The following is a 25,650-nucleotide window of genomic DNA, read 5'->3' on the forward strand; positions in this document are numbered from 1 at the left end:
TAATAATTCATTTAAACAAAAAATGGAAAGGGAATACGATAATGTAAGAATTCAGTCATCATCACTCGAGACTTTATGCTGATATTATTATTTGTAATGAAAATAATTGTATTAAATTATAAAAATGCTGAATTTAAGCATTTTATCTTGTAGTCTTAAAAGCCTGGACTTCTACTCTTGGACTGTACACTGAATTACGAAGAATATTTGTAATTGGTGAATTAACAGCATGACTATAAATGCTATATAGAATTTTAATGTTAAATCATATACATATATATATGTAACAAATTATTTTATTTTCCCCTTTTTGGGTTTGTAAAATGTAAATGACATTATAAAAATGTAATTCTAAACATAATAAAAAATTTTTTTTTAAATTGCTTAACAGCATGACCTCGTTCTTGTAACATTGTTAATGTGCTATTTATCATTTTAATGGGCTCTTTTACATGCATAATACAGATTTGATGATTTTCCATTTTAGTAAATAACTTAACTGGATTTATATAAAACGACAGTTTGTTATGTGACTTAATAAATGACTTAATAAATTATTTTATCGTGTGCCTGAACAGTATTATAATTTATTGTTCTTTTTCCTGTTCAAACGTTTCTTCAATTAGTATCTGATAATGGGAGGGGATAGGTCCCTGGGCAGGCAACTCACTTTATTTAGCATGCAGATCCATTCATACCGCTTCATATGCTAATCGCTGCATGCTAATTGAATCAGTTTGTTGGGTGTTTTCCTGGTGTTAATGGATCTGAGCACACAGGGTGAGATTGTTTTGAAATGTAATGTCAGTCATAACGCATCCTACCCAAAGGCAGCAGTTCGTTCGTTTAACGATTGATTCATCGCAGAGCCACCTGTCACTGACGGCGAGAGCGCGCGCGTCCACGTCTGTGTGGTGACCGCGCGTGTCAGCGGCGACAACAACAACAACAACATCATGAATAATGAATGACTGATCGCTGCCCTCAGCGCTGTGCTGAAGCCCCTCACGGGTTAGTCTCAAAGTGTCCGTGGACGTGAACAGAAGCGCCCAGCTGGAGCGCCGTGAATGTGTGGAAGTAACGATGTTATTGTAGGTTTACTCCGTTTGGAAATTGTATTCCAAAAGAAAGACAATTGCACTAGTTAAGTAACGTTTTTTGTTATTTCACTTTTTAAACTTTTTTTTTACCCCAAATAAGTAGTAGCCTACCTGTTTCGATTTTTAAAAAGGACTTGCACGGCAAAAATGAAGACACGGATTTTACTATCCTTCCTGACGTTTATTGGTTCATGTGAGTAAACACTTTCATATGCATATACATTATATATGATATACTTTTAGTCATTTTATTTAAGCCTATTCACTTATGTACACTTTGCTTTCCACGCAGTTTCTTTTTAAAAAAGTATGTTTCTACAGAAGCATTTGATTAGAAAGATTTAAAGATCATATTTTGAGATGTTCTGCATCAAAATAATAACTGTTTGTAATGTGACTAGGACTATAGGCTACATACTGCAAACTGCCTGATTGTTATTTCGAATTATGTCCTCAGCAGTGCGTTGAATAAGAAAGTATGGCTTCAGAACTAATTAAAATATTAATATATTACTGCTTTTCCTTTAGCTACATCAAATACTCTTAGAATTTCTTTACTCTGATGCAGGGCAAGCTATTGGTGCACAAAGATGTTGTGTCTTGGACGTTAAAAGTTAAATAAAGTCGTTCCAGGCGTTACTATTCACTTTCATCCAGTCTTTGCTAAAGGCTAATTATATTATATTATATTATTGGAAATAATATAATATAATATAACTATATTATTAAAAATAATATAATATAATTATATCAATTTGTAACATTTGACTATCTCTCTATCTATCTATCTATCTATCTATCTATCTATCTATCTATCTATCTATCTATCTATCTATCTATCTATATATATATATATATAAATGACATAAATAAAAAAAATGAAAGTTAAATGGACGTGAAAAAAGTGTTGCTATAATGTTAAAAAAAACGTTTGTGTAGTTTTAAAATTAAATTTCTATTTATACATCTACTTTATAACTTATTAATTTATTCTCCACTTTCTCAATTTATGAAGAACATATATATAAATAAGTTATCAGGGTAGAGCATATATAATGGAATCAGACTACCCTGCATAAAATTATAATTTTTCCTCTAAATTTTTTTTCCTTCTTCTCAATAATTCTTATATTTGACTTGGGATCAAAACAGTTTGTTTTCCAACCAGATATTATGGCCTTTAGTTTGGATCGTGTGTATTCTTTAGAATAAATCTCGAGTGGAATAATAAATAAACATTGTCGTAAAGTTGAACAGAAGGAGATGGTGAGTCTCAGGGAGGAGGGGGTAGGAACAGATGACCTTATAGACAGAGGGGCTGCGTTGACCTTGGGCAGTATTAACCTTTGGGGTCCCCCTCCTGGACAGCAGAGCAGTCAAAAGCGGGTGGAGCAAAAAGATAGCCAGGGAGACAAAAGTGGCCACCTCTCCCCACCCCCTTTGACCTGACCCAACACCCTGATCTACATAACACTGCTCCAGCCTTATTTGGGAAGCCATGGAAAATCTGAAATCATCTTAAAGCTGTTGGAGTGTGCATGCCTGAATATGTTTATGCTGGAGTAATCCCTCCACAGACTCCTCATCTGTGGAAAGTTCTCACACCAGAAGGGAGATGTAGGTGATCCTGACAAGACACCCATCTAGCTAATCCACATAGGGCACAGGCTACAGTGGGTGGCCAATGTCTCAATCACTGCATGGATCTCCTTCCTGTTGAGAAACCTAGGAAATTTGACCAAAATGATATAAATCTATATATATCTATATGAAGAGTGAGTTTTATATTTAATGTGAATTTTCATCAGCCATTACTCCACTCTCCAGTGTCACATAATTCTTCAGAAATCATTCAAATATGCAAATTTGATGCCTTTTTCTTATTATCAATGTTCAGAGGTGTCAAGTAACGAAGTACAAATACTTCGTTACCGTACTTAAGTAGAAATTTGGGGTATCTATACTTTACTGGAGTGATTATTTTTCAGCCGACTTTTTACTTCTACTCCTTACATTTTCAAGCAAGTATCTGTACTTTCTACTCCTTACATTTTAAAAATAGCTTCGTTACTGCTATTTCATTTTCGGCTTGTTTTCATTCCGGCTTGTCATCATTAAAAAAAAAAAAAAAAAAAAAAAAAAAACCTATCCAGATAAATCGCGCCATCCGGATGTAGTGAATTTGATTGTGGTTGGTTGAGAAGTATAAACAAATACCATTCCGACACCCTATTGGTCTGTACGCGATCCATCGCACCTGCACGTGACACAAATCACATCAGTCCAGCCAGGACATAGACAGTTTTTGGGTTCGTTTATCAAAAAATATATTTCTTAAAAGTAGGGTTGGGTATGGAACCGGTATCCGATCGCCTCAGAGTCAGTCCGCTTAAATTTCACATGAAACCAGCGTCAGACCGGTCTCCTTCCGTCTTTCAGCGCGCTCTTCAATCCGCAGAGGCGCAGACCGCGAACGGAGTAGCGCATGCGCACTTAAACAAACAGAGGACACAAGGTATGTGTTTATCGATAGATTGTTAGAATATCTGTGCAGTTCTTTGTCATAAATACAGTTTACAAAAGGTCACGAGGTAGCAGTCGGTTTCTCATCTGTAAAGTTTTCGCTCATCACACCACAGCCGTTTTCTCCTGCGAAAATCTAACCCTTAACACATATGAATGAACACATCCTTTAATTACACTTACTTAAATATACTTAATTTAATCATACGTACTTTATACATACACTACTGTATATGCAAATGTCTTAGACGCGTTAGTATTTTCACTTAAAAGAATATATATATATTTTGTTGTACTTTTTCAGTATAAAATATCAGTTTACATTTCCAAACATTCATTTTGCCGTTGTCAGACTGCTTGTGCATTCAAAATCGCACTAGATTATTAAAATTAATGGCAAATTGATATTTCCTACTGACACACTACAGCAAAAGATATAAATAACTGTCTTAAAACCCTTTTTGGGGAGAAAACACTAATTTTTCCATAAGACTTATGCACAGTACTGTATTTTAAAAACGACATTGTTGCTACTTTATAAAGAATGACCATACAGTAATTCACAGAACTGATTAAAGACAGTGACAGACAGCACTCATCTGAACTAAATATCAGAGTGAGTGGCAGAGATACAGTAGAAACATTATGTGTGGTTTTGTATTAAATAATGACCCAGATTGTGAAATACATTTATTAGCCTTAGATTAAGGGAAGCACAACTTGCACAACAAGCTATGGATTTATTTTAAATATTTGTAATGTTCTTTAAAGTTATCCATAGTTTTTTTGTGGTTCTTTTTTTTTTAAGTATTGGTTCAGGCACCGTTTAGGATCCGATACCGTTTTAAAAGTATTGAAAAGGCACTTGACCCTACTTAAAACTTATTATTTCTCACTGGCTCATTTACCAAATGAGTGCTTTTTTCTTTTTTAGGTAGTTCGGTAGCGAGACGTTTTAATAAATTAGCGTTTTCGATTGACGATGCGATTGACAATGTTGTGATAAGTAGGCTATACCAACTTTGTAACTCGTTCCCCCCTGAACACTGGACATAGCAGACGTATGTAGCGAATACAAGAAGCTGTCAATCAAGAAAGTATCATGATTATGATTTCTTTTTCAGTTTTAGTTTTTGATTAATCACAAGTTATTGATGACAAGCCTCTGAAGTTTGACTTTTTGCACCATAACAATACTTATTGGCAACTAGTCATCATATCTCTAGTCCTTTAATGTATTTGTATTGTACTAAAGTGCGTTCATTTTAAATGGGCATATATGCGGCTGATGAAGACCCTGAAGGTCGAAACGTTGCTTGATTAAATTCCTCTGGAGCAGTAGTTTTCAGTGTTCAGACTTCACTTCTTTATTTGTCTATATCATTCAGTTGTCTTGCACCTGCGTCCTAATTGGATGTTTGGGATGTGCACACCATTTTTGTATTTTCATATATGCGGCTGAAACAGGAAGCCTAGTGCATCCCAAATTTTTCAACATTAAAATTTTAATATAACATTATAGTCATTATGGCCTATGGCCTTTAGAAAAATGTTTTTTGAGGCGGTGGGGTAGTACACAATAGGCCCCAATGGTGCGGCCTAAGCTTTTGTTCTTAATGGCATTTTTTTCCCCTTACATTACTTTTACTTTTATACTTTAAGTAGTTTTTTAAACCAGTACTTTTACACTTTTACTTGAGTAAAAAGCTTGAGTTGATACTTCAACTTCTACAAAAGTCTTTTTAAACCCTAGTATCTATACTTCTACTTGAGTAATGAATGCCAGTACTTTTGACACCACTGTACAATGTTAAGAACTTTTGGGTTTCTTAATATTCTTGTGGGAACCGTGATACATTTCCAATTTCCAATCCATCAAAAATAACTATAAATAATAATAAGCTCCTGTAAATGTTAAGTATATCACCACAAAAAGTTGTGTTTTCTTGATGCTATCAAGGTGGAGCCACTTCATTCTGAAAATTTATTTCTCTAATTGAAGCAATACGCATTTTCCTCACTGTAATGACGGTGTCGTAATAAACTGTAATACAGGGTACTGGCTAATCTGCCACAAAATTACTTTGTTTATAGAGGTCTTAAAAAATGTATAGTTCCAGTGATTCCGTTGAAGAAAGTCATCAGGGTTCATAAAGCCAAAGACGAATTTACAGTGGTATAAAAACTTACATGTTGCAGCAGAGGGACATTTTAACCCTTGGTTGCTCCATTAATGAGATTGGCTTAATGAAAGCCCTGGACTTCCTTCTGGTCCTTTTCCAAATAATTAAAGACCTGAGGCCATAGTGATGGGGTGTCCTCCCCCTCCAATGGGATCATATTGCTTATTGATTATACCCAAAGGTTTTATTTCTGGCAAAGACTTTTTCATAAAAAGCTGTTGACCTACAGACATGATATAATTAATAGAAAAACATATCTATATTATATATTTTACTAAGCACCATTATATGACTGAAAATAGCCTTTTAAAACATCCTTTAAAAAGTCTGATACAGATAGATCAAAAGTAAAGCCTGAAAGAGCTGATTAGTGAGTGGTAATTGGTTAATGAGGAGGGTGGAGTGAATCTGCAGGGGATTGTTTCCTCTCTTAAAGAGGAAATGCAAGTGGGTTTGCATGACTTTGAACTTGGCATATTATGCCACCTAATGACAATCAGTGTTTAAACAAAAGACAACTTAGCCTCAAATGACCAACACAAAAGGAGTTTTTGTGTAGTCGGCTTGTGGCTGTTGTACTCAGGAAGAATTCAACTCCCATTATGGAGTCAAAAGAAGCCCACCCGGAGCAGCGTGATCCCCCCTTTCCACCCAGGTTCTTTACAATTCCTCCCCCAAGTTTGCATTCAGCTATTGTTTATGTTAGATCTCCTGCTGCTGCCATGGATATAATGGGAGAAAAAGAAAGCGAGAGGAATTTGGGAATGTTCATATGCATTTAGAATTTCTTTCAAAAGCTTATATTACTTTTTCAAAGTGGAAGGCCAGTTTCAGTCATGCTAAAATCTTTTCTGGACAATAGAGAGGCCCATATATAAATTATAATGAGCATTAAAATGAGAACATTTGTCTTATAGCTCTGAAGTTTCAATTCTAAATCCTGGACATTAAATTTTTTTTCCTCCTACGATTAGCCATCATTGCAAGGAAAGTTTATTTATACAACACTTTTCGTACACAATGGTAATTCAAAGTGCTTTACATAAAAGAAAGTAAAATAATCATAAACAAATTGAAAATAAAATTGCAGTTCTATATATATATATATATATGTACACTACCATTCATAAGTCTTTTCAAAAATACAAAAGACTTTTATTCAGCAAGGATGCACTGAACTGATCAAAAGTGACAATTCAGATATTTATAATCTTACAAAAGATTTCTTCTTAAAATACATTTTGTATATTTTATCATTTTATTTGAACTTTTTATTTATCGAAGAATACAGAAAAAAAATCATGTTTTGGTCACAGCTTCAGGTTTGCCATCACAGGACTAAATTACATTTTAAAATATGCTAAAATAGAAAACCGTTATAAATTGTAATAATATTTTACAATGTGGATGTTTTTCTCAATTTTTTGATCAAATGCATGCTTGCAGAGACTCTATATATTTAAGTGAGGTAAAGTAATGGGTGGGGGGGGGTTGCAGATCTTTGCCACATTGACTCTTTAGAGACTCTGGTTGGAGATGAAGGTCATTTGAATGATGTCTGGCTTCCAACAATAGTTTTGTGAAGTTCAGGTCCAACATTAGACTGGGGACAATGGACCAAACTGGGGGCTGGGACTGTGTGTGTGACTGGACACAGGCTGTCTGCCTTAAGCCCCACGTTGTTCATCCACCCTTCACAGACTCTCTCATGACCCTTTAGGGACAGAGGTCATAGCTCAAGGGGTGGGGATGGGTGAGGGTCTCCTGCTGCCCAGAAGACCATCTACAATCCCCCAAAACCCCATTTCTATCCACCTCTCATCTGAATTATCAGAATTATCCCCAGATAATTGAGCTCTTAATCACACTTCTACTTGGGTCTCATGCAGGCTGGAATGGGTTATTAGCATAGACTTTATAAAAAACATACTTAATGCAACATCATCATTGCAGCAACTATGGAGATCTTAAATCCTGGAGTTTGAGGTATGATGACAAACTTCTCCAATGGGACGAACATGGAACACAGTTTTCCATTGTGAGGTGGGCAGAAACAGAAAACCTCTACCTTAGAAAACAGCATGTTAATTGTTCTCTAAGATGGTTAGTGTTAAATCCAGTCCATTTATATCCATGCTACTACAGTACATTATTTAATTGGATTTATCAAGCAAAAACTAAGATTGTATTTGTACATACATGCCTATATTGCTTAGGCCCATGTGTTATTCTCTGTATTTCTGAACCCAGCTTGTGTGACATAACCCCCCTTTCCCCTGGGACCTCTGAATTTCATTAACACTCGGGTGGAGTAAGTCAGGGAAGGGTCAGATGTAAGCTAGCCCTCATAAAACTGAAAACGGCAGAGACAGACTCATCCCATCTACATCTGCTCAGTGTGTGACCTAACTGGGAGCAAAAGGTGCATCCCAGATATTCTCTTCAGTGGAAGTCTAAAATGTAATTAGAATTTAAAATAATATCTAAAATCAATAATTAAAAAAAAAAGTTACAGCTAAATTATTTAACACATAATAATTATAATGTACACTACACTACAAAAAAAAAAAAAAATATATATATATATTAATTTTGAGATTTGCTAAAGATAATTTTTTAAAAACGTTATTTAATTCAGCATTAGGTAATGGTAAAGGTTATCTAAATGTAAAAATGCCCAATATTGGCATAACAGTACCTTTATGTGTAAAATATCTTCTGTGTGACTTTATTTTACAAACAACTGCAGATATTTTAAAGGATGTTGCAACTTTTATTTTATAAAAAAAATTATTAACACAACGGATGTCAAAACAACACTGAAGCCTTTGACTTTCATTCTATGGATAAAAACATACTGAAACATTTGTTCAAATATCTTATTTTGTAAATAATAACACAGTAGCTCATTTTTTGGTGAGCTATCCCTTTAAGACTCTTATTCACATATGACTTTCATATTACAGCTGTCACGATCAAGTGCAGGTGGTCTTTGAGGACCCCAGAAGTAAAAAAATGAGTATATTTTAGCAAGCAGGGGAACAGACGTGCATATTGAAAGTGGGGTAGGTTATGTTTACCGAACAGATGCTCCAGGTACATATCTCATCCAGCGCAAGTTCAAGAGCAGACTTGTGCTTCTTAACAGCTGCCAGAGACACTGGCCATCTCCAGAGGTCACATTAAGGGTGGCTTTAGGTCTGGAGTTCTCCATATAAAAAGCACAGAAGATGTATGGAATGGCCATGTAGCAAGTTGACAATGAGAGAGGACCGGGGTGAACCAGTGGCATGGGAAAGTCACCCTGGAATCAGACTGAATGGAGAATGTGACCACTGGGGCTTTGGAATGGTGGGGGTTTGTATAAGTGTGGGGGGGCAGATGGTTCAGACTGAGAGGGGTGCAGAAGGCTCCTGGTGGTTGCTGGGAGTTGTTTTGGGGAAAGGGGTGTCATCACAGGGCTATTGTCATCAGGGTGCGTTTACTCAAAAGAGATTCCTCTAACTTGACCCCATAACTCACCCTTATTCTCCATCCCTTCTACTCCGTCTTTGTCACAGCCCTCTATGGTTCACTGGCTGCATTGCGTTTGTCTCTATTGTGACGACCAGGTTTGGTTTGGTGATACTGAGTAAACAGGCAGATATGCTTAAAGCTCACAGTGACATCAGTAATGAGACACACATGCAGTTTTGTGGATATGGGAAGTTTGACCTCAGAGCTTTTATTTTTATTACTTTTATTTTAGGTGCATTTATTTTCCCTTTTGTTTGAGTCTTGGGGATGAGACCAAAAATATTTCAAGAAAAGTCTTTAGAAGTCCCATTTACATATAGTGCTTTATACAAAACAGAATGTTTCAAAATCAGCTTCACTGTAATAAACAAGAAAAGTGTCGTCAACTCATAATTCAGCTATAAAGAAGCTTGACAAAAGATTAAAGCCATTATCCAGTTTTGTTCTCCTTCAATAGCATCAGTGCAGACAAATAAATAATATTATGGAATATTAAGTGTCTGTTAAACCCAATAGAACTTCATCAATGTTCATTTTGCATACACACCATTCATTTTACATACAGACTTTAACTGTAGGGTTTGTTTCAGTTGTGTTCTGACCCATCTTCCATTTCTCTCTCACTTTCAGGTTTGTGTAATGGATCCGAGCTGGCTTTCCTTACGGAGCCCAGTGATGTTACCGCAGTACGGGACAGGCCGTTGATGCTGGACTGCAGGGTGGAAGGCGAGGGCCCCATTACGGTGACGTGGCATAAGAACGGAGCTCCGGTGCTTCTGGGAGTAGGCAGTCGTGCGAAGGTCCTATCCAACGGCACGCTCCTGATCCGTAGCTTCCAGAAGAGACGGGATGGAGATTCTACCGATGTTGGAGAGTATTACTGTGCTGCACAGAACCACTACGGCATGCTGGTCAGCCGCAAGGCCCGTGTGCAGCTTGCATGTGAGTGACTGAGGAGAAAGCATTTCAAACATGGGTGACAGTGGATAGTTTTTCTCTAGGATTTGAAATCGTATGCTTTGCCTATGATCAATTAATTGTTTATGTGGTAAATACCCTGATATAGTGGAGTTACCCATGTCTGTTTACTATCTGGTACTTTGTCCTTTCCAATCTTCCTCTGGTTCTCCCTTTGGTCCAATAAAAGCAGTAGGGTCGGTGATAATCCTCCAGAATTATAGTTGTCACTGCATGCTTCCCCTGAAGGTTCTATGTCACCATGACAATGAACTCTCATTGGGAGCCCCCTTCTAACACTCCTACCTATTGATTATATAAAAGACCAGGCTATTTAGACCACCATACTCTTGGCACCTCATCCTACAGCCCCAATGAAAATTCCCATTTTAGATGCCGATATCAAGTTATCACAGTAAATTCACATAAGAGAAAGTAAGAATACACATTGAGTCCTCACTGCAAAAACACATGCTTTTTATTTTGTTTCTGTATCTAGAAAATATCTGGAAAACAATATAATGTTATATCCAAATATCTTAACATACTCAAAACAGGTTACATTTATTTGACATGCAAAACCATTTAAAGAATATTTCTTGAAATAATCTTAAAATTAAACTAAGCCTCACTAAGTTTTGATACATTTATATATTGATAAAAATGTATTTAATCGCTTTTAAGGAAGTTTCTTATGATTGCACAGACTGCATCTGCTCGATACAGTAAAAAAAAATAATAGTGAGATTTTAATTATTTTTTTTTTTTTTATTCCGTTTTTAAAATCTTCTTTATACTTGTGATGGCAAAGCTGAATAACAGCAACCATTACTCCAGTCTTCAGTGTCACATGATCCTTCATAAACTATTATTATTATATTTTGTGTATAAATAACTATTAATTGTGTCAGTTGTCTTTGTTCCACAGCTCTTCCTAAATTCCACACTCACCCTGAGCCTATGTCAGTAGATGAGGGAGGTGTTGCACGTTTCCAGTGTCAGGTCAATGGTATTCCTGAGGCCAACATTACTTGGGAGAAAGACCGTGTTGTGCTTGGAACATCTGATGACCGGTAACACAGTCCTCGCTGACATTTCTTACTGTTTTTCTTTGTAATCTTCCTCTCAAACTCCTCCAGAATTGTTCATTCATGTTACTCTTTCTTCACAGGTACACACTTCTCCCAAAGGGTATTCTGCAGATTACAGGGGTTAAGAAATCAGACGCTGGTGTCTATCGCTGTGTTGCCACCAATATGGCAAACACCCGCTACAGCCACGAGGCCTATCTGAACGTAACCGGTCAGTAGCCACCCTCGATCTGACAAACACCCCAGACTGCATGTACAACCCTTAACCTAAAACTCTATGCATCCAGTAAATAAACAATGTGCTCAATTATGCATTGAAGAACCAGAACATTGATTTGCTCAAACGTCTTCCTTCCTTATATTAGTGATTTGTCATTTAGCTCCAGTTTCATCATCTCTGTATTTGCCCTTCTACTCTCAGGAGGTGTTCCTCGCATCTATAAGGAGCCAGTCATCCTGTCCGGCCCACAGAACCTCACCATCACTGTCCATCAGACCGCCATTCTGGAGTGTATCGCCACTGGAAACCCTCGTCCGATTGTGTCTTGGAGTAGACTTGGTATGAATCCTTAATACTTAAACTGACCAAAGATAACTTAATGTTCTGGATTTCTCATAACTTAATTCCTTCTCATCATTATTTTTCCATCAGACGGCAGATCTATCGGAGTGGAGGGCATACAAGTGCTTGGGACAGGGAATCTGATGATTTCAGATGTCTCCCTTCAGCATTCTGGAGTGTATGTGTGTGCTGCCAACCGGCCTGGCACCAGGATGAGGCGTACTGCATTGGGCAGGCTGGTAGTTCAAGGTAAACTTCTTTGATTTGTACTGAAGATATTTGATTTGAATTTTTTCCACTCAAGTTTGAAAATTATTTCATCTAATTTCTCCTCATTTTGGCCATTTGTCTGAGCTAAAAAAATCATCAACAGTCTTTTGTGATATATAGTACTCTTCAAAAATTGGTAAAAATGTTTTAATGTAAAAAAAAATAAAAAATCCTCAAAGTTCACAAAGGCTGCTTTTTTTTCAATCAAAATACAGTCAAAACAGTAATATTCTGAAATATTGTAAAAATTATTTTAAATAACTGTTTGCTAAAAATGCAATGTATTCCTTCGGTGGCGATGTTGAAGAAATTATTCTATTATTGCCTGATCAAGAAACATTTCTTATCATTATCAGTTGCTGCCTAATATTTTTTTTTTTTTGTGGAAACTATGAATTTTTTTCCAGATTCTTTGGTTAATAGAAAGTTCAAAATAACAGCATTTATTTGAAACAGAAATATTTTAGAACATTAAAAAAAAATCAAAAAACTGGTTACTGACCCCAAACTGTTAAACGTAGGGTATTGAATCAGAAGGTAGATATCTTAGCTTCAGTATTTTGTAAATGGTCCTAAACCAAGTAGCAAATAATAGCTGGCCCCGCACCACTCAATCCTGATTTTTTTTTGTGACAGAAGTTCACAAAGCTTCGCTAATACAGTAATTTTACTATTAGCACACTTCACTGAGCACAACAGTGCAAGCCTAATTTTAGTGTGTGTGTTTGTTGCTGTGTATGTATTGAATGAATTAAGTCTTTTTTAGCTGTTATGATGACCGGACATCAAGCAGCACTGGTTTTGAACATGACCCATGGAAGCTGACTGGTCAGCACAGCAGGAGAAGCCAATATTCAGGCCCTCCCTTCTCTCACCTTTGCCCTTCTTGGTTTTTTTCTCACTCTGTTACTGGGTGTGATGGTGTGGGTCTCTGACTACCATTATGGTAATTGAGGTCTGCTGGTGCTGTCCAGCTGGGCTTGAGAAGAAAAGCTTGGGTAATGAAGTCAGCTGTTAGGAGATATCCCCCCTTCAACTACCCAGTGACACAACTCATCCATCACCCTGCTACTGTCCGTACATTCAACATGATCATATATCCCTGAGGTATATTTGATCCTTCCATTGGCTTTCTTTAAAGTAGCTGCACACTGGGGGTCTTTAGGAAAGAACAACATGAGAACAAATGGGTAAACATCCATCAGAGGTGTAGTACAAAAGTCATATTTAATATCACAGTTGGTAGTAGTATCTGTAAACGACTAAGCTTTTTATTCATCTGAACATAACATAAGCATGATCCTAATAAATATCTTTTAACATCTTAAACAGTACAAGTGATGGCCAGGAGGTAGATATTTATTTCAACACATGCTGAATATCTGCTGTGATAATGAAGACTATCCTCTTGTCACTTAGCTTTATGCATTCATTCATTTATTAAATTGTTGCTGAAATTGCACCCAGGTGTGCTTTCTCGGTCACTGTCCCAAATGTGCAGCTTATGTCTGATCAATCAATAGTCACCCCTATCAGTCTCTTTACAACAGAATTGGCAGTGAAGCCATTTGGTGGAGGTAATTTTGAATGTATTGATTCATTTATTGATTCACTTTTTGTGTACGATGGTAACAAAGAGATTAGGTTAGGTTATTTCTTCATAAAAGAAAGCAAAAACCTTCCCAACGAACCCTGAGAAAAGTCTCATTATGTAATTCAGATCAGTGGAGCAAAACAACATTTTAGAGTAACACAGAGTGTCACAGAGCTGAAATTCACGATTAAGGAATTGGGCAAGAATATATTTGATTAGTAATACTCAATATAAAACATTTAACATTAGTTAACACATTCAGTAACATGAAATAACATAACAATACCTAGTTTTTATGTTGATTTACCATGTAAGCATCATATTGTTCATTAGTTCATGTATTATGAATTATGTTCATTTATATAACTTGAAATGATAACATGTTAATATAGGGATGTGAGATATATTTTTAAAAAGATATTAAAACTATTATAAATAATCAAAAGTGACAGTAAAGACAATTATAATGTTACAATATATATATATTTTTACACAAAAGATATTAAGCAGAACAACTGTTTTTAACATTAATGATAATACAAAATGTTTATTGAGCACCAAAAATAAAAAAAGTATATTATTTCTAAAGTACCATGTGACAATGAAGACTGGAGTAATGGCTGCTGAAAATTCAGCTTTGCCATCACAGAAATAATTATTTTCAATATTATTTTAAATAATTGTAACTTCATAGACAAGCACTGAAATGATGAAGATGAAGCAGAAAGGGAAATTTTGATATTTTAGTCCTGTTGTGTGAACATTTGATAACTTAACAGTCACAAAGGTCAAATCAGCACATCCTAGTCAGGTTCAAAGCTTAGGGGTTTGCTTATGTCAGGTTATGGTCCTCCAGACTGCTCATGTGGATGTGAGGTCTGCACTTTCACACAGTCATGAAGGACCGGACAGATGCTGAGCCAGGATATGGACAGCAGAGAACAAAAAGAAAGACAGACAAAAACAGGCAAAGAGCAGTTGTCCTAGTGTGTATGTTTTGGGAGGGGTGAGGTATCCCCTCTCACCTCTGCCCTCTCACTTCTCACCTTTGACATTGGCCTAGAATGCTCTTTTACAAGAGTGGGCAGCAGAGGGGGTGGAGCCTCCTCTGACAGACAGGTGATGAAGCAGAGAGGGAGGGGCCGGCAGAATGGATGACCCCCCCCCCCCCCCCCCCACACACACAGTATTCATAGCATTATGAGGGCAGTTGTTCTTGTCCCAGCTGGTGGTCAGGCAGTGGATGACAAAGTTCAAGGGGGGATTGTGACGGTATAACAGTTTGTGTTGAGGGAACTCCTTCCTTTATTTTCACCCTGGGATTTCATATTAAACATGAGGCTCATTGATATACTTCACTACATGTGACTTGAAACCAGTTCATGAGGAGGCAGCCATGTTTTTAAATAATATTACCTGATTGCATAAGTCACACACCAGAAATAAACGAATGAGAAATAGCCACCTGATCAGACTCAAGGTCAGGATCTGAGACCCTGATAAAAGAATAACTGATCAATACACGAGATGGATTGGACTCTGATCCTGGTTGTAAAGAAGACACAGCTGGTTAGTTGTTAGAGTGGAAAACAGATCCCCCCAAAGCTGAGGCTGTTATTTAATTGTACTCTGATTGCTTCCTGTTTGCAGGCATGGGAAATTACGTTATGAAGTTATGAATCCATCTGAATCAGTCACAGATCAACATGTGCATGAGTGTTTTACGTGTGCTTGTATTTATAGCTGAATTTCACTGCGTTTACATGTACTTAAGAAGTTCAATTTAAGTTGGACTAGAACTGGTCTTTTTACTGTTTTAAAATGCATGTTTATATGATAGCTGATCATGTTTATAAAAACATGGTACAAAGTTCATCACATAATGTTTTGGAAATCAGGGTTAATATTAATTATCAATTGATTAAATGTGCTGTAGTATAGTAATACACCACCAGTCAAGAATAAGATTTATTTTTTATTTTTTAATGCTTGGAAAATAAGTCTCTTATGCTCACCTACTTTATTAGAAAATGCATTAATAGCAGTAATATTGTGAAATTTTATTACCATGTAAAATGTAAAACTGTTTTCTATTTGAATGTTTTTTTTTAAATGTAATTTATAATTAATGTCATTACTCCAGTCCTCAGTGTTGAATGTTGAAAATAGTTGTGCTGCATAATATTTTTTACCATTCAAAAGTTTTGGATAGTTTTAATTTTTTTTTATTTAATTTTTATTATTTTAATTTTTAAAGAAATTATTACATTTATTCAACAAGGATGCATTAATGATTTATCAAAAGTGCCATGGTTTGCACAAAAATAAAAAAACCTGTTTTCAACATTGCTAATATTTTATTAATAATATTATTCATATTTGAGTACCAAATTATAGAGACATCTTTCAAAAGCATAAAAAACTTTAATGTTCATGGATGTGTATGTCAGCCAGACAGATACAGCATATACAGTACCAGCACTCTCTCAGGGCTTTTATTTAGTCCTTCCCCAGTTCAAAACATTTCTATTCGAGGGTATTCTATTCATCAATAGTTCTACTCCGGTTCGAGTGTGAAATGCTTTTTGGGAGAGAAGAGAACCACAATGACGTGGCTGATGAATGACACCCCACTTCGCACATGCACACACACACACACACACACACACACACACACCAGCTTGACTATGGAGGTCTGAAGTGACCTTTGTCCTATTGTGCCCTGCTATAGTTTCATTATATTCACACCCCTCCAGCCCCTCCCACTTTTCACTTTGACCCTAAAGCCTGAGCAGAACCCACTGAAGTGTTTTTAAAAGCTGTATTCTTCATTCCAGACCTATGTGCACAGATATGATGAATTTTGTGTAAAGTGATACTTAAAGTCTTGTCATGGTATTATAACCTCAAGTTATATGTTTCCTTTTTTTGGAACTAAATTCATTTTGAATACAAATTGATTCAGAATTTTTTTTTTTTTTTTTTGAATCTTCATTTTTAATTCTGTTTAGAGGTATTATTCAGGACACTGATGAGAAACGGAACTATCAGCTGTGAAACCCAATTAAACAGCTTCTCTGTGGCTCATATTGATTTGGCAAATCTATATTTTTGTCCAACCGTTGTAAAAATTTTGACCTCATTTGAAGGGAAAGCTGCGTTGTTTTTAAGATCTGTGACGGCATTTATTGATAGCTGTCCATTGAAATAGGGTTGCCTTTGACCTATGACCTTCCACACCACCACAGACCACTTCAGACCCTCTTCCCAGGGAAAGGGGGCTCTTCTGGGGGTGTCTGGTTGTGGTGGGTGTCAGTAGATCAATGAGATGCACAGTCCGTATATGCATGGCCATTGTGTGGACGTTGAAGGGGTGTCAAGTGGAAAGGTGAAGCTGCATCTGTGCTGTTGAGACAGAGGAGGGGCTGCAGGGTTCATTTAGGAAAATACAGAGCAGTTATAAAAAGAGTTTAAGTTCTATAACTGATCTTAGTGTTAGTGTAAATGAGAGTGTTGCAAAAATGAAATATTTAAATCATATTAATTCATTATATATAAATATTAACATGTCTTGCTGTTAAACAAATGTATACCTGGTTCTCATTTGGCAGAAAATTTGGCTTTGCCTGTGGGTCATACTGTCTGTACCATAATCTAAAGTGTTACCGAAGTTTTTATTTTGGGAGATCGAAATAGGAGACACATTAATTATTAATATTATTCAGTTGGTTTTGATATACAGTAATTACATTATTAAATCGGTTAAATAAATAATGTGTGTTATTTGTGTCTCATCCAGTGTTATTATATTATCAGTGAGGGACCAATATTTTAGTTTTGAATAGTTTAAATTAGTTTGAATTTTTATATTTAGCATTTTTATTTTAATTTTTAGTATTTTTGTTGTCTGCTTTTGTCATTTTTGTTAGTTTTTTTATATGCTATATAGTTTTTTTCAGTTCTATTTATAGTTGTTTTTAGTAATATATATATATATATATATATATATATATATATAGATATAGATATATATATATATATATATATATATATATATATAGATATATATATATATATATATATATATATATATATATTAACAAAACAGTTATTTCAGTCAAAGAAAAATAGTTTGCTTATGTTTTAGTTGTAATTTTAGTTAACTATAATAACCATGGTCTCCCCCTGTTCGCTCTCTTTCTCTTCTCAGCTCCTCCAGAGTTCATTCAGTGGCCGCAGTCTGTGTCTAAACCAGCAGGGGGCAGTGCTGTCTTCACATGTGTAGCTCAGGGTGTTCCTGAGCCTCATATCATTTGGCTGAAGAATGGAAAGATTCTCACGCCTGGTGATAATGTGAAGCTCACTAACAATAACAGGTACACACTTAAATCATATGAGACTCACAAGTATCAACAGGAATATACAAACGTACAGCTAAAATACATAGACCATAGAACCTTAAGCAATACTTAGGCATGTTTTGTAAAAAGACAAATTGACAAATAGAAATACAAAATTAATTTTATATTTTTAAATTTGTTATATTTATTATATTTAAAATGTATATGTGTACAATTGTTTTTGGCGGTTTTATTTACCTGCCACAATTTGTCTGGAGACTTCACCAACTTTACCAACTGTCCTCTAGATGTCAGTGTTCACCTGTTTTATTTTATGTAATCCAAATTGTGAGATGTGTCATTTCTGTGAATGTTAACAAGTTTACATTAAATTCAGAGTATATATTTAAAATAATAATATAACCAATGTTTTTAGCACCCTGGCCGTAACTCGCATCACATCAGAGGATGAGGCCATATACCAGTGCATCGCTGAAAACTCTGCTGGCACTAACCAGGCCAGCGCTCGTCTGGCTGTGTCTCTGGCCAAAGAGCTGCCCGATGCCCCTCAGGGCCTGAAAGCCACGGCTCTCTCTAAAACCACCCTGCAGCTCTCCTGGACCCAGCCACCAGCCGAAATCACAGACGGGATCATCGGATACGTTCTGCATATCCGCAAATATGGAGGTGAGTGTCTCTGGAGTTCAGATGCTGGAACATGTTTCGCTCTCTACTGATATTTTTGGAATAATATTTTGTAATTGGTGCACTTTTGTTTTTAGAGCCTGAAAGCAAAGAACTACAGGAGGCTGTGAGTAAAACAACATTTCAGCATGACCTCACTAACCTTGAACCTGGGACCACCTACTCCATCTACCTGAAGGCTTACTCTCCACTGGGTGCTAGTGAACACTCCAGTACTGTTGTTTCCACAACACTAGGGGGCGGTATGTACCTGCACACAGATAAACACATCGCATGCTATTTCCTTTTATGTTTTGATTAGGTCACTACAATTTCAAACTCTCCCCTCTCTCCCTCACTGTCTCTTCTCTGGCCCACATCAGTATTTTTGGCTCCCTCTGTTTAATATCATCCTTCCCACTGATTGAACCTGCTTTTTTCACAGCACTTGTTTCATTTTTTCTATGGTTTCTCTTTTGCCCATCCACCTTATGTTTTTCACTTGAACAGAATGAGCTCTGTTCCTTGTTCCTCTGAGCTCATTATAAAAGTCTTTCTGTTTTTGTACCCTATCTAGTGCCCAGTCCACCTACATTTTTCACCAAAGCAATAAACACCACTGCAGTCCAGGTCCTATGGGAGCTGCCCAATAAGCCTGGGAAAACTGAGGGTTTCCGACTGTCGTACCGCAGGGTCCCCCACGGAGAGATCCAGGGACCGGTTCAGTTGCCATGCCATGTTAATGCTCACACCATTTCTAATCTCGGTAAAGGGGAAATGGGTTTTTTGTTTGTGTGAACTATATGAAACTATTGATGCAACAATATGTAACACATATATGCAGAAGAAAGTTGTTTTTTTATAATGGGCGCAGATAGTTGTATATTGACCAAATACAGTCAAACTAAAAATTATTTTACTAGTGGATGCAGGAAAACTATTGTTCATTTATGTTAGTGATGATAGCAAAATAAAGTGAACTGTGACACTGTTAACTGTTAACCATAAGTATTATACCCAAATCTTCATACAGTGGACTACCAGTAAAACCGCTAAAAATGTGGGACCAAAAATGATTCAGACACTTAGACCTGACCATGTTTTGCTTAAGTGCTATCTGCCATTATCAAGATGAATTTGTCTGACACAGTTTAACTCTGAGTTCTTGTCATATTTAATTACCACTTTCTAAACTATAGCGAATGAACTGTGATAATGTATGAAATGGAGAAGGAGTCTGAATACATTTTGGTTTGACTATGTTTTAAATGTTAAATGTGTCAGTTAATCTTAAATCTGCTTTGCGAAGAGGTTTAGTGTGAAAAGTGCAATGCAAATCAATCTGAAAATGTTTCTCTTCATGTTTTTTCCTTCCTGCATATAAAACTACTCTAATTGTGGGGTTATTGGATTTAGCAAAAAAAAAAAAAAAAAAAAAAACATGCCAGCACACAAATAGCCATTAGATTCCTTCCAGCCCTGCTTATTTTAATGTATTATGCTATAAACTCTATAATTTCAATATTCTGCCTACATGGTCTGTTACAGCAGGTCTCAAAAAGCCATTATGTTTGTACAGTGAAGGTTGAAATGTTCCTTCACTCACCTGAAGAGCAGACCTGATGTGTATCATGAGCATCAGAGAACAAACACTCCTCTAAGTATTTCCTAGTATTGTTATTTGACAAATGTTTGAATTCAAAGAACTCTGAAGAGTGTGAAAATTGAGACATTGACAAAAACAGACCCTGCAACCCATAAAAAGAAAATAGCCCAAGGAAAAGAAGGACCATAATAGCCGGCAGGTTTTACACTGGACCTCAATCACAGTGACTCAGCTGATCAATAGTTCTACTGTGACTGCAAAGTCAACAAAACCAGCTCAATGTATATGTATTAGATTCGGTATGTGTGAGACAAATGCATGAGTAGCTTTGATTTATTATCAGTGTGTGTGATACTGACAGTTTTCTTTCTTTTCTTTTTTTCCCCCTAAGACCCTGGTGCTGTGTATGAAGTCAAACTGGTAGCCTACAATGGCAATGGAGAGAGTGAGACTTCAAAGAAACTCGTGTCACTGGCTGAGGGCGGGACTAGTGCTAAAACCAGATCAAGTAAATTAGCATTTGTGTTGGCATGCGTAATTACATTTATCATTTATTAAATAAGTGCACTGTATAATAATCATGTTCCTTGTTGCAGGAGAGGAGACTGAATGTAACTGCAGGGGTGTAGAGAGCTCCGTGAGCAGCATTGTGGTTGGCATCCACATTGGCATGGCCTGCATCATTTTCTGTGTGCTCTTCCTCATGTTTGGATATCGGCGCAGGTAATGGACCTTTTGGTTAGATAACATCATGAAACTGTATGTGCAAATTCTACTAACTGGACTCACAAACATGAAATATGTTATAAATTTACAATATAAAAATAATATTAATTACATTATAGAGTAATATATAATTGTTTATTGTTTATTTATATATCTACATATGTAATAGTATAACTATAATAAATACATTGCATTTGGTCTCAGTTTTCTCTGTAGGAAGGGGACTCAGGACAGCTGGTCTGTACCACAGGGTGAAGATGGAGAGCACCATCCTCAGAACAATGGCATCCCAAAAGCGGGAATGACACGGCCTGCTCAAGGCATTGAACCGGCTCCACAAGTAAGACTTACAGTCAAGATTCTCAGCACATTATAACTGTGAATAAGCCATCTTTAGCAAATGTAGCCACCTTCATTTTTTTCTCTTGACCATAGATGCTGCAAAATCTCATCTCACGCAGTTAGTGAATAGATATATTCTACTCTTGATTGTCATTTCATCTGTATATCAGTAGCATATCTTACCGCAGTCGTGTCACTTTAGTTACAGCTTATGAATTTGCTCTGCAGGATTGTTGTTTTACTCAATAGTAATTTTTCTCAGAGCTTTTTTTTTGTCTGCTAACAAAGTATATCAACAGTCTCTGATTGTCAGGGTTTCGTATAAAGTTAACTTATGATACTAAGGGTTGTTTTCTCTTTTTCAGGGTCATAACATAGATCAGCAGGCCCAATGCCAGGTTCTTATAGAGCAGCACTCATCCAGTCTGCCAGGCACAGGCACTTAGCTAGCACTGCCTCTGTGATCTACCTCCTTGTGGTTCCTCTGCCTAGCCTGCCCACCACAAAGTCCCGTTTAGTCCATATTTATCATGCCCTGTTTGTCACCGAAACTGCTGCTACTGTTTAAAGGTGTAAATGGGCCTGTTTTAACTACAAAAGTTTTGCTAATTGAGGCTAACTGAGCTGGTTTAAGTTAGTCTGTACCCGTTTGTTGCTTTTACTCCCTGCCTATAGAACCGAAACTTGACTCCTTTGAGATCTTAATGTCGATGTGTCCGCACAAGAACACCAAATGATAGCCTTAGGAGATACTGTAGACATTTTTTATGCTAGCATGCTAAGTTAAAAATAGTTACTGCACTCTTTCTGAGCATAAATACACAGTGGAAGCAAAACAAAACAAAAATTATACCAAAAACGCTTTATATTTTATTATCAAAGGGCTTTCTGCTAAAACCAAAAATTCATTTTGCAATGTGTCCTCAGGTAATAAAATTAGCCTTACGTTGTGTAACTGCCACATAATATAAAGACCAGCCACTGAAATAATCTCAATATTTCTCTTCAGTCAAACTTTTATATACGATTTAGTGACCTACATGATTTACAAAACAAGCTACAACTAGCCATACTCTCAGTGGAAATGATTTCAGGGAACAGAGGTTTGTTTCATTTGTTAGCCTTAGCTCGGATATACCAAGATGAATAACGTGGCCTTGCTTTTGCCTTCGCTTGTGGTTGTGTGAGTTCAAATGAATTGATTGTTATATGTTTCACCGTACATGCCTCGAGGCAGGCTCTACCCCAGAGGAACCATAAAGTTGATGGATCTTACCACCTTTCCCTCTTTCTTTATAACCCCCGCCAAAAGCTGTATACCTCCAAAGATAGCTACCTCAGAATGTTATGTTGGGCTGACATTAGCCACCTGCTAATAAAACTTGCCTACCTCAGCCTAAAAATAGCAGATACCCGCTACTCTTCCCCCTGTCAGTGCCTGTGCCAGCTGCCTCCAGAACCTGCATTCAGGTGCCCATCTGGTCGACTGCCATGGAGACTGTGACCGTGGCTGCCCATCCTCTGGATCCAAATATTGCCTTAGCAGACTAAAGCTGTCTGGGAACCCCTCCCTAACTCATCGTCCAGAAATGTTTTACAGAGCCATTTAAGATGTGGAATACTTTTACCTTTGATGCCATTGTTTCCAAGTCCATCCATCCACAATTAGGATCCTACCAAGCCGATCCAAGGATTCCTTTCTGATGCCGCTAAACTCCAAAGAAGAAGATGAAATAGCAGGAACAGAAGGGGATTAATTTTGTTTTCGGAGAATGTGATCTGATAATTCCACATGGGATGTGTGGACCCTTGAGAATTGTACTGGGATATTTTGGGGCCTTTCCATGTGGATACCACAAAAACCTTTGAAACCAAACGCTTAGGATTTTTTGCTTTCCACCAAGGAATATGTGATGGCATCGAGGCAATGTTTATCCAAAGATATTCTTTTTAGTCAAACCAACTGGTCTTTTCTTCGGATGCCAAATCGGTTGCCATGGGACTTGACGGAGCTGCGAGATGATGGTTGACTTTGGGTTTACTGAAAAACTGCTGCGTTCTCTCTTCCCCCAAACAAACAAACAGGCATGGCAGCAGATTATCCAAAAATATGTGTGAGATATGAAAACCAAGCTTTATGATTTCCAAAGATGTAAAAAAAAAAAAAAATGTAGGTCTTCATTTGTCTTTATATCTATTTGCTCTTTAGATGAACTGAAGCCATTGTGTTAACGTTTTTGCAGGTCATGTTAAAAGGGGAAGCTGCAATAAAATGGATTCAATAACAAACCCAATCACACAACAATAATATGCTTTAATAGTCAAACATTTTCCATCTTCCCTCTTTTGATATTGACCTGCCAGTTTTTTATTTGAAAACCTTTTAACATTTAAATTATAGCCAAATGAAAATGGGATATATTTTCAAGGAGATTTTATATGCTGATACAAGAGAAGGAACATTTGTATCATCTTTATAATAAAAGAGTTTTACGTGCCAAATAGTAGAATAATAATAATGCCAAATACCTCTTTCACATTTAACATTCATACCCTTTAACTTTTGTAAGACTTCATTAGCCAAGCACATGAGCATGCATGAGTGTACGGTATATGTATGTATCATGCATAAATGTATGTTTTGTGATTGGCTAACAGCAGGTCAAACCTGGAGTCAGTAGTGGTCAAAGAAAAAAAAAGTCAACTGAGCGATGTGTATACAGTAACATATGAATGGAACCAAAGAACTTGATTTTTTTTAAAAAGTGATATGTATCAAGAAAGCAAAGCGTCCTCTTGCTATGATGATCTATTTACCTGAAGACGTTCTACTCCACTCCAGGTTGACCTTCTGAACATAATGAGTGTTAAAAACATTTACCCACAATCACTGCATTTCAAACAGCCCCTTCGTAGACTAAAACTCCCATCCTTGTGTTCATTTGAAAGAACTGAAATGTTTTGAGAAAGAATAAAGGGAGGATTTTAGATTTGTAGCTGTATAGCGTGATCTGGAAAGTACGTTTATTCATATTTTAAACAATATTTGGTTCTTTTTGTAGAACTTTTTTTCTATTCTCTTTCACAAAGTTGTCATGGTACCTACCTTGGTTTGGAAAGATGGCATTTTGATGTTCATTTTAGTAATGTTATTATTAATAATATTTTAATTATTGCTATTGCTATTTTTTTCTATGTCCATTTTGATATATGCCTGTTTTCATTTTTCATTTCTCTGTAGCAGATGAAGGAGAATGTGAAAGTGTTTGTTAGGAACCGAAAAAACAGTGGGTCATATGAAGCAGGCTGTGATTTGGGATTCATGATGTTTATTTGCATTTATATTCTACACTTCAATTTGGGTAAATGGCTCCTATGTTGACGTGCAGATACCAAGTGCAGTTTTACAAAGGTTTCAAACAGCTAAATAGCACACATAAATGAGTGAATCCCCCATCTGTTTGGATTATGAGCCAATGATAAAAAAAAAGATAAAAAAGTTGAGAACTAGAGTTTGAGGGCTAGAACCAATGAGAAAAATGCTTTAACATGTACTTCTTTATTTGAACCTAAAAACCCAAAAGCTTTAAACACTTTGAGACTGTGATGTCTCCAACCAAAAATATTAAAGCGAGGGATTGGTGTCTAGTGAATGGACAATTACAGAGCAAAGGGACCAGGCAATGAATGCACAAAGGGTAATAATTGAACCACGGTTGTTGAATTGTTTTATAATGGCTTAATATACAGGCTGTAGTCTCTGAATTGATCTGTTAGCGCAATGAAGCTTGCAATTCACATTTATCATGTTGCTATGTAGATTGTGCAGGATTTCTCTAATTGACTTGTAGGTCTTTACCAGATCTCAAAACAAAAATGTCAAGATTCCTCAACATACTCCTGTATTGCATCATTAACTTGTAAAGTGATTGAGTTCTCAAGAATGGGTTTTGATGAATTCCTTTCCTGTTTCGAAGAGATAATGATGTCTGCCATTACCTAGCAACCAATGGAAATGTCTTTAGAAATGCCCCAAGATTTCATTGCTGAGCTCTCTCTTGATTTAGGTGACTGTTGTAATCGCACAGTCTCTGGTCTCTGCTTTTCCTAATTTGTTCAAATTCCAGGGCGCCTGAAACCAAATAAAAACAAAGAA

General features: G+C 36.5%; 1 protein-coding gene across 1 annotated transcript; it reads left to right on the forward strand.

Moving 5' to 3' along the window:
• The first annotated feature begins 1,020 nt into the window (after positions 1 to 1,020).
• Positions 1,021 to 25,650, forward strand: LOC127935697 (immunoglobulin superfamily DCC subclass member 3-like). The gene is made up of 14 exons (XM_052533792.1): positions 1,021 to 1,293; positions 9,953 to 10,264; positions 11,208 to 11,352; positions 11,451 to 11,581; positions 11,792 to 11,929; positions 12,023 to 12,181; positions 18,007 to 18,172; positions 18,573 to 18,823; positions 18,919 to 19,083; positions 19,398 to 19,586; positions 20,818 to 20,934; positions 21,023 to 21,149; positions 21,357 to 21,492; positions 21,860 to 25,650. The coding sequence occupies exons 1-14, from the start codon at positions 1,248 to 1,250 to the stop codon at positions 21,938 to 21,940; spliced, it is 2,163 nt and encodes a 720-aa protein (XP_052389752.1). The 5' UTR covers positions 1,021 to 1,247; the 3' UTR covers positions 21,941 to 25,650.

This window comes from Carassius gibelio, chromosome A19 (genome assembly GCF_023724105.1).
Source record: "Carassius gibelio isolate Cgi1373 ecotype wild population from Czech Republic chromosome A19, carGib1.2-hapl.c, whole genome shotgun sequence".
NCBI lineage: Eukaryota > Metazoa > Chordata > Actinopteri > Cypriniformes > Cyprinidae > Carassius > Carassius gibelio.

Bases quoted from the DNA above. Each gene is read 5' to 3' on its own strand.
- LOC127935697 (XM_052533792.1), top strand. From the start codon at position 1,248: ATGAAGACACGGATTTTACTATCCTTCCTGACGTTTATTGGTTCAT. The intron at 11,930-12,022 runs GTATGAATCCTT...TTTTTCCATCAG, and splicing joins TGTGTCTTGGAGTAGACTTG to ACGGCAGATCTATCGGAGTG. The intron at 19,587-20,817 runs GTAAAGGGGAAA...TTTCCCCCTAAG, and splicing joins TCACACCATTTCTAATCTCG to ACCCTGGTGCTGTGTATGAA.